General features: G+C 33.0%; 1 protein-coding gene across 1 annotated transcript; it reads left to right on the top strand.

Moving 5' to 3' along the window:
* The first annotated feature begins 2,046 nt into the window (after positions 1-2,046).
* On the top strand, positions 2,047-9,944 carry LOC106665433 (transcriptional repressor scratch 2-like). Its single transcript, XM_014391848.2, has 5 exons — positions 2,047-2,291; positions 4,582-4,724; positions 8,132-8,280; positions 8,338-8,599; positions 8,660-9,944. The coding sequence occupies exons 2-5, from the start codon at positions 4,673-4,675 to the stop codon at positions 8,899-8,901; spliced, it is 705 nt and encodes a 234-aa protein (XP_014247334.1). The 5' UTR covers positions 2,047-2,291; positions 4,582-4,672; the 3' UTR covers positions 8,902-9,944.
* The last annotated feature ends 487 nt before the right edge of the window (positions 9,945-10,431 follow it).

Genomic DNA, 10,431 nt, shown 5'->3' with positions numbered 1-10,431 from the left:
CGCCTACAAAAGCTCGATAGGCTATCAGGGGTCTCTGATCGAATAGAACAGAACGTGCTGCGAGCTTGGAGAGCTGCCGTCCAAACGTCGGAGAGAGCAGCTTACCCTGAGTTATGCGGCGGGGTTCCTGGCTAAACTGAGACATCCGCTTTCGGATGCGATCCTTAGATGCCAGTACAGCATGTATTCTATACGAGCGACTTCAGACCCGGATATACCACTAGGAATATGCTTCGGTGATACCTTAGGGTGACACTAGGAACGGTACTCGAGCTGGGCAACCGGCCATACACATCCGGGACGATCTCGCCGTGTTCTCTGCCATACCTTTAAGGTCTTCACAGACGGGTCTAAGGTCGGCGAAGGTGTGGCTTGTGGGTATTGTCATTTCATGGTCGCTCCCACCTCACTATGTTTGTTTACACGGCTTAACTGTGTGCGATTTGGCACGGGATTGTAGTGATCTGGCCAACGACACCATTGCCTACCTAGTCTGCACCAACTCCCTCAGCGCGGTTACTGCTGTTCGTAACAAATCCACCGTCGTTCCTCTCGTTATACTCTTCTTGGAGAGATACCATGAACTGGGCGTCTCGACAAAACGGTGGTTGTTGTCTGGGTACCCGGACTCATAGGTCTGGAGGGTAAATAGGCGGACGAGGCAATTCGCCCCTCTGACGCTAAAAATGTAATAAAAAAATAATTGTGAGAAAGTGGCAGCCTCTGTAGGCCGGCTGCCATTTTGGTTAACAACTATATATAACGAATTTTGGAAGTTGGGCGGCATAATTGCATTGGTTGACGGATTGTCTTAATAACTTAAAAGATCAGATTCAGATTGTATAATCTCAAATCTACACATGTAAATTCAACATTAACCTTAACTTAAATTTAAAAACCAAATGCCAACCAGTCTTTTAAGCCATATGATAATGCTGTCAAACCTCCACACAATCGTTCAATCAACCCAATTATTCAGCCAAACTACCAACTAATGCTTGAAGCAATATGATAATGCTGCAAACCTTCACACAATCTTTCAATCAACCAAATTATTCAGCCAAACTACCAACTAATGCTTGAAGCAATATGATAATGCTGCAAACCTTCACACAATCTTTCAAGCAATACAATTATTCAGCCATTCTACTAAGTAATCAATCCTTGAAGCAACATGATTATGCTGTCAAATTTCCAATCGATCTTTTAACCAACATAATTATTCAGACCAGAGCTTAGCCCTCTTTAAGCTAACAATTATTCAACCTTCGGGCTTGATCTGTGAATTGTTGAACTTAATAAATGACAGAACGTGTTTGTCGATAAACCGTGATAATCGGCTGGCCAGGATGACCAAAAATAAACAATACTGTTAAATAATAAATAATTATGTAATAATCTATTCTTTGTTTCGTATAGTGCACTACGATTTTTTAAATTAAAAACATGCTTTTAATTTATTATATTCAAGATTTTTTTTCAGCTGATTCAGCCATTCAAAATCGATAAATATTGACACATGATTTCTTTTTTCTTTTTTGGCATACTGATTTGAATTTTAAAACTTGGAAGAATAATACTAACGATTTATCAATTAAACTGGGCATTAACAATTTAGTGTTAAATCCGATTGAAAATTTAGAACGATAAAAATGTCTAAATGTCACAATATTATTATTTTCCACAATGAGAATTTTAAAATTAAGCTCGCTCAACAAAATACAATGAAGAATAGGGAGATATTCTTTTCTCAAAGCCTATTTATTAAATATTTGATGTTTCAAAAGGCAAGTTCGAGGCTTAAATCCACAGATTCTCATAGCAAGACTGATTCTTTGTGCAGATTACCCTAGCCCATGTTTTCAATAGGAAAATTCCATATTATGTTATAGAAACAACATATATTTTATACATTCTAGCCGGAAATTTAAAATTTGTACAATATTTAGTCGTGTTTTATGGAGATTCACATAGTACAGCGATATTTAATATAATTTTTTAACTAATATTACATTGTAATTTGGTCATATCAACTTTTATACGTGAAACTTAAGAAACAATCCGTTTTGATCCGCTTTTTCCGTTTTTATTGTGAGCCGTTCGAAAAGAAACAACGCGGAAAACAATGCCAAACAGTTAATAATTGAAAATTGAATTAAGTCGGCAGTGGCAACAACAAATGAGATTGATCAACGCCAACCTGTAGTCTCTACTGTCAAGTGTCATCTTTGGATTAGGAACCCTAGTGCCTTTAACGTTACAGCGCTAACCGATTTCCGAGTCTCATAAAGGTAATAAATTAATTCATTCACCGTTGAAAGCTCAGCGTGCGAAGCCCACGGGGCGGCTTTGTCGGTTTTAGTACGTTTGCTCTTTCCGATTTCTTGAAGACAGCTGTGATTTTATAGAAAAATTTGCTTAGGACTTGTTGAGTTCCTGTGTGAATTTCGACTTTATCACAGGTTGGCCTAACGTTTTTTGAAACCCGTTGTAGTTTTAATTCCCCAACAGGTGGTTCAATATACTTAAATTCGTGTGTTAAACAACATATGATGGGGTTTTCGTCGTATAACTTTTTTTCTATCTCCGTAATCGTCATTTTAACTTTTCCCATTAAGAAACGTCCAGAAAATTTAATACATTATCACAAGAATTTAACGCTTTTGTTACTAACTCCGGCATACACTCGTGTAATTTCTGTTAGAATGCAAATTTTGAGTCAATTTCGAGTATATTACATAGTACAGAAGTATAGAATACAAGTTTTTTTAAATCTAGCGTTATTATGGAGATTTTCTGGATTAGCTATAAAATAAGAATGAAAACAAATGATTGTTTTAACAAAATACTGTTTTTTCGTTTTAATAAACTTAAGCCTAAACAAGTATTACGAATCTAAAATACATGTTTCAAATTGAAAAATGGTATTAACTAATAAGTCCTACTTTTACAAAATTTATTATTTGCCTTTTCACAGGAAAATTAGCAAGCTAGTTAAACTATAACATGAAAAATTTGATCGAAATTATTGAGATTTTATGTAAGCCGTTTGGAAATATTTTCTAGAATTATCCTGCATACAAAATCTGATGGAACTAAATATGTGTTTTTGTTTTGTTTTTTTTTTTTGACAAAAAGTGACTTCTTTTTTCGTTAAATCTTTTAAATTTCTAAATCTAAGCTTCGACAAACAGAACAAACTAAACACTAATAGAATTGACAAAAAAAATTAGAAGTAAAAATCATATTTCACAAAATTTCCTTCTCGTCTCTTCATAAACCTAGGCGCAAATTCCATGTCTCACCGACGATTTAATCCTCATGTGTCCAATGGCTTAAATCAAAGCCTTTAATTTTTCAATTTTGTTTCTTATTTATTTACACAGAGACGTCGGAAAATGCTAACGAAAAATCGAGGGAAAATTTTCAAAACCTAAGCCAAGCTCATCAAGCTCTGCCACTTCTTGTGTTTCGAATTTAAACATGGAAGAATGGTTACAATATGAAACATACAAACTAGATAAAATGTACAAAATAAAGATGAATTTTTTCATTGTTACTTTGTAAGTTTAGCTAAATTTCAATTCAAATTCTTACTCACCCCCTCTCTCACTTGTTTCCCTCCTCTTTTCCTTCCTTTATTTCTGTCTCTCTTCTCTCCCAATTCCTCTCTTCTCTCTCTCTCTCATTCACTCCCTCACTTTTCTCTCTCTCCCAAAAAATTTAAAAAAACATATAAACCGTCTCTCTCTCTCTCTCTCTCTCTCTCTCTCTCTCTCTCTCTCTCTCTCTCTCTCTCTCCCAAAAAATTTAAAAAAACATATAAACCGTCTCTCTCTCTCTCTCTCTCTCTCTCTCTCTCTCTCTTTCCCGCTTTCCCACTCTCTCCTTTTTTCTTTCTCTCTTTCCCCCCTCTCACTCTCTCTCTCTCTCTCTTTCCCACTCTCTCCTTTTTCTCTTTCTCTCTTTCCCCCTTCTCTCGCTCTCTTTTTTTTCTCTCCCCCCCTTCCCCCTTCTCCTCGACATATCGTAATATCTTATCTTAATCAGCTATAAAATATTATCAGTGGTTGCATTTCTCGGAAAGTATACTTAAGACAATCTAAATCTTGATTCGACCGAAAAATCTATTGAGAAAAAATTAAATTAGTGTACGGAAGGAAGGCAAACTTATAAACATCTATAGATACCTTCCATAAATGTACTAAGCATTTCTAATGTGAATTATTCTTTCGACATTTTGCCTTTATATCTTTATATTTAATCTATTTGTAATTTTATTTTGTACACTGGTCGTCACTCTAAAATCCCTGCAAATGGTTGGTTTTCAAACGGTTCAAAACTGAAGTATTTGTACGGAATAGTTGCACCGCAATTATTTTCTACCAGTCTTTTTTCTACAAAGTAATGCATAGTTGCATATACAAATACATATTTTTTTTTAAACAGAGAAAATATTTCATGCAAAACACACCCTATCTTTTTTCCTCTGGTGGTAAGAGCACGCTTAGGATTTTTTTTTTTAGTAAATATATTTTATTTTTATTTATATATTTTTTAAAGCCGGTGGTTGTTTCTCAGTTCTTAGGTGGGGTTGGTACACGTGCTATAAGACAGGGGGATTACGAGCCAACAACTATTTATAAGCAAGGGTCTCCCGCACACTTCAGTCATGCCCAGGGCCTTTCTCTTTACACACCGGCGATACCCTACAGAGGAGCAAGGTAAGGGACGAAGTCCTTTTTATTAATGAAACTTAATTCACTCTTATTTCGTATTAATTGACTCTTCCAATTAACACTAACAATAAGTCAATTTTTATCGGTTCGCTTGCAAATATGAGCAGCTTCTTTTCCTGCACCTGTTGCGTCTTTAAATAAATTTTTCTGACACCGATGTGAGAATCGAGGCGAAATAACTGCACAAAGTTTAAAATTTTATATTTTGATTTAATTGTTTGTACGGTCCTTAATATAAATTAATAATTTAAATATAACTTTTTTTTCTTTTTTAAATAAGTGATCTTCAAAATTTCCCCTCCATTTGGATAAAGACGAAGCTCCGGTCGAATATTTTTGAATATTTTGATTTTTTATTTTAATTATTTGTTAATATGTTATAAATTCCTTTTATAAAGGTTAGTTATAAATAAATGCATACATCAGCATGTAATTAATTAATGTAATTGTTGATTAAATATAAAAATTTGTTTCGTATTAAATTTTAAAAAATTCTCGTGTTTTTTGTTTGCCTTTTTAACATGTTATTTAATATTAAATTAATTTGAGTAAGAAAGCTCTTAGCCCTTTTTAGAACTCCTACACAGTAGCACACTGGAAATGATTCGCCTTCATACCTATTGGTATGTTCATTCCTATTTTTAAATTTTGGTATGGGACAGTTTGATCCAAACATTGGGTCAAAATTTCTGCATGGAATGACATCGTGATCATCATTACATTTAAGTAGATTAAAAAATTTTGATAGAAGGACGTGGACGAACCATTCCAAAAATAGATATTAGACCAAACAATCCTAAAATGGGCCAGGTGGGTTTCAGGAAATTTTGAAATTCGGTTAAATAATTTTTTGTTATAATTGTTCCTTTTTTTTATGCTCACCGTCATCGGCATCTTTTAAATATCTGTTACATGAGGTTTACAACTATTTCAGGAGGTGCGATCCGCTCGTATTGTCCGATAAAACAACATCCTTCTGTGAAATAAATCTCGTTCATTGAGAAGACTTTAAAAGGAGTCGATTTCGTAAAAAATATGGTTTTTTTCGCCTTTTGGTCCTTCGCCAACATAACTCGAATCACCAACCACCTGATCAACCGGCCACCATCTGCCGTATCACAGCAGAAATAGTACAACCTTTATGAACATCGGGTACCCTTGGCAAGCTTAAGAATTTATCCATTGTTGTATAAATTATTTTCAACGTGGCTTTTGAGGCTGTTCAACTGTGCTATGAAATTTATTTATTTAATCTCTAACGCAGTTTGTTGAAAAACACTTGTCGGCAGATTATTTTTAAACTAAGCGAACAGTTTTAACCCATTTAATTTACGCATTTGACTACACGGCTTTTAATTTCGGCCCATTATAAAGACACAATTGGACAACTCCCACCAAAAAAAATTACAAAAATCATAATATCTAAAAATTCCTACGACGGAAATTTTTTATAAAACCCTTATTAAAAATTCCTAAGGAACCAGTTAAGGAAGTTAAATCGTATAAAATTTAGCACTTAGTCTATATTTTATCGCTCGTTCAATGGGTTTGCTTAAGAACAATCACCTCGGCCATCATAAGTTATTGTGGATGGCTTGGAGTTCAAAACGCCCGTTTTAAAGACCAATTCTAGTTTATGGATAGACTACCGTCCGACCAGTCTCAAATTTTCACGCTTTTAAAATTCGAGGTTCGATAAAAATATATATACATTTCCCACCTTATATCATTTTAGAGGTCGCCATGATCAAACGGATTGAGATATGAAAAGTGATACTTTTTTTGGGCAAAAGTCCATCTCACTATTTAACCACTACCGCTGTGGCTAAAAAAAAATGGCTTTTATGATTAACATAATAAAATGCTTACTACGGACGATTTGAACCTTACACAATACCATTTCTATGATTATTTAAAAAAAAATTTAAATATCTATTTTTTAGTACTAAAGTAAAAATACCAAGTTAAAGTGTACCAAAGCACGTGAAAAAGACGATGAACAGTGCAGTTGTATTATATTTTTTAACACTTAAGCTAAAATTGTTCAATTATTAGTTATATTAATTTATTTAACATCGACTTATTATAATGTCTAATAAATATATTTTTTATTAATTATTGTGTTAAGTATAATTGTAACTGTTACAGTATTATTATCATAAGTTTTTATTTAATTTACAATCCAATATATCAAAGCTATAAATTTTTTAACTGTATTATGATCGTTGTACCTTTATGTGTGTGTGTGATATGTGCTATTTATTGGAAGGAATATATTTATTAGAGTGAATGAAAGGGGCTTATCCCTAATTACTTTGAGGAATATTAAGCACTCCAGAGTAGTATGAATTAAGTCTGATATGTAAATGTAATTTATTAGCCATGAATGGAGGGGCTCCTTCCCTCAAACACCCCAAGAAATATGGAACACTCTGGGGTAGTGGGAATGAATTATGGTCTGTGAATGTAATTTATTAGCGTAAATGGCCGGGCTTATTTTTTGCAAACACCCAAGAAATTTTACTATGCTGGGATAGTGTAAACAAATGGTGGTGTATGAATAATTTATTAGTGTGAATCTATTGATAAATATTTCTTGATATCCATGTTTTTAGCCAAGGTTTAATTGTTTGTAATTCTTATTTTAAAATTAGCAGGTGTTAATAGTATTTTCAACATACAGTCTATGAGCCAAATGAATCCAGTAGCTTTTTGTGTCTGGGCATGAGACGAATTTTCTGGTATCATAGTGTCTATAGTTGTAGGTTTTCTTTATATATTTGAGAAATTTGAAATAAAAAAATGTGAAATTAAACTTGGAGATAAATGCATAAATAATGCAATAAGTTTTGATTAACGCCCTATTTCAGAATATTTAGGCATTTCACCATCTTCAGTGTGTTTCTGTGATTCTATGAAGTCTCCATCCCAACCATGATAGGCAGACCAATAGGTCAATATCAACCAAATTACATATTTGTTCTGGAATAAATTTAACAGTCAAAATAAAAATGATTTTGTTATTATACAATAAAATAAATATTGAATTGATTTAGGCCCATCCTGAATTTCTGCTTATAACCTATAGGCCTATAGATTAGGTAACCTATAAAACAAACTGTTCAGTTGAAATAGGTGCTATATGATCATAATAAAATAATACAATTGCTGCACAGTTAATATTTGTTAAACTTTTAAATCATTAATTAAACTATCCAAGTACTGGTGAAGCTTAAAGAAGGAACTAAGCTTCATTCCTGATCGTTCTTTAGCATGTAATAATAATTTTGAAGGCTAATCACTATTTTTTTAGGAGATAGGTTTGTGTTCCATTTTAATCAACTGTAATAATTTAATGATTATAGAATATTAATTACTATTGTTAATTACAGATGTCAATGATGCCACTGAAGAAGATGAGAGTAATTATAAACTTGACTTCCAACAGCCTGTTGATGAATTATACAACTTGACTCAGCTTGCAGAAGTCAGTATAGCTGCTGGGCAAATAGGATCAACATCTTTTTACCAAAGAGAAAAGGTCAGTTGCATTTTTTTAATATTTATTATTACTATTATTATTTTTAACATTGTTTAGGATGAAAGCAGAGAATACTATACATGTAGAGAGTGTGGTAAGAGATACACAACTTCGAGTAACCTTGCCAGGCACAGGCAAGTTCATAGATCGTTGACAGACAAAAAAGCTCGTAGCTGTCCACACTGTGGGAAGCTTTATGTTTCAGTACCTGCTTTTAGTATGCACATTAGAACACACAGTCAAGCCTGCACATGCCATATATGTGGCAAAGGTTTCTCTCGTCCTTGGCTTCTTCAAGGGCATATTAGAACTCATACAGGTATTATATTGCATAAACATTTTATTTGAAAGACAAAAATTGACTATTTGTTTACTTTAGGAGAAAAACCCTTCAAGTGTTCTGTCTGCAATAAAGCTTTCGCTGACAGGTCGAACCTACGAGCCCACGTTCAAACGCATTCGAACAAAAAACCACACATCTGTCCTCGCTGCGGCAAAGCATTCGCTCTTAAGTCTTACCTCTGCAAACACGAAGAGTCGTCATGCATGAGAAATTCACAAGACAACAAGTGCCGCATAACTTTCACCCCACAATTATTCAACTTGGCCATCAGTGTCTGATTTCAAATTTGTATATAATAAACTGTGCCAATGGAAATTAAGATTCTAGTCAAAAATCTATTAAAAACCAAAGCAAAATTTGATCTGCGTTTTTCAACAGACATTAAATGTTTTTTAACTCTTAAAAATTTATTAAAACATTGAAAGGGGACCATAAATGAATTTAATAAAATTGGTTTATTTAAATTGTGTTTATATTATTTTATTTAATCAATTATTTATTCTTTATTTGATACTATAAAGTGGAAGAGTGCCACATCTAGTCTTTAGTTATTTTTTATGTGATTTGATTTCGTCACTGAAAAATATACTATTCGATTGAAACAGTTCAAATTGTTATACTTTCATGTAAGACACAGTATAACATAATACATATCTGGCAAAATGAAACAGAAAAAGAGTTACTAGTTCATTTGAATATTAAGGTCAGTTCTATTATAATTTACTTATTGACAATTACCAAATTAAGTAGAACAACTACAAAACTGTAGGATTGTAACATTTAATTGTAAGATAGTGTAGTTCTTATTTTTTATAGTGTTATTTTTTGTATACTGTTTAGTTCAACTCACCTCTCAAACAGTAGTGTTCAAATTTCATAATTTATATTCAAAATTCTATCAGAGAAAATTTAATACTAAGCTATCAGGACTGTATATTAATTTTTTTTGTCATGTATATAGTTAGTTTTTAAATTGTGAACAACATGGAGAGTGGCACTAGTCAATCTTTTTTAATCTCACTTTTTTAGTAAAGCGATTTATAAGAGAAAATATCCTTCCTTCCTAAAAGTAAAATGTTCCTTTTTGTAAGTTGTTCTACGCAGAATGGTACGATAAGATATTTTGATAAAATTTTATATATTGGAATAAATATTGTAAAAACGGTTTGAATTATTTTCTTTTTCTTATCCTCTATAACGCATCATTTACTTCACATTAAAATGATAATAAATGATAATAAAATCCTAGTATAATAAACCACCAATTGAGCAACAATGAGTTATGTTAATAATAAATATTCTATAATTATATTTCACAGGGCCATCTTTTTGTTCAATCAGTGTATTTATTGTTAATATTGTAATAAATCCATTTACGTTTTGTTAGTCAATTGACCAAGTTGCTTCTTTCAATCAATTAATTATTCTTTCTAAGGTCTTGGTTGAGATAAAAAAGTCAGTGTCACGAGTAGGATTCGAACTCACGACCTTCGGCTAGATACGCCGCTACTCTACCACTTGAGCTATCGTGACTTTGATCCTCTTGGACACCAACTCTCCATCTAAACCTACAACCTTTCGAATTTTCCCTATTTTTGCCATTTTCAAATCTCGCTTGTGGCACTGACTTTTTTATCTCAACCAAGACCACCTGAGAATCCAATCCAATTACACGAATTTGAAAATTGCAAAAAGAGGGAAAATTCGAACGGTTGTAGATTGAGATGGAGAGTTGGTGTCTGAGAGGATCGAAGTTATGATAGCTCAAGTGGTAGAGTAGCGGCGTATTTAGCCGAAGGTTGAGGGTT

Source organism: Cimex lectularius, unplaced genomic scaffold (assembly GCF_000648675.2).
Source record: "Cimex lectularius strain Harlan isolate CLEC.00 unplaced genomic scaffold, Clec_2.1 scaffold150, whole genome shotgun sequence".
Lineage (NCBI taxonomy): Eukaryota > Metazoa > Arthropoda > Insecta > Hemiptera > Cimicidae > Cimex > Cimex lectularius.
Note: the sequence above shows the minus strand (reverse complement) of the source record. Positions and strands in the feature narration are given on the sequence as shown.

Bases quoted from the DNA above. Each gene is read 5' to 3' on its own strand.
- LOC106665433 (XM_014391848.2), top strand. From the start codon at position 4,673: ATGCCCAGGGCCTTTCTCTTTACACACCGGCGATACCCTACAGAGGAG. The intron at 4,725-8,131 runs GTAAGGGACGAA...TGTTAATTACAG, and splicing joins ATACCCTACAGAGGAGCAAG to ATGTCAATGATGCCACTGAA. The intron at 8,600-8,659 runs GTATTATATTGC...TGTTTACTTTAG, and splicing joins GCATATTAGAACTCATACAG to GAGAAAAACCCTTCAAGTGT.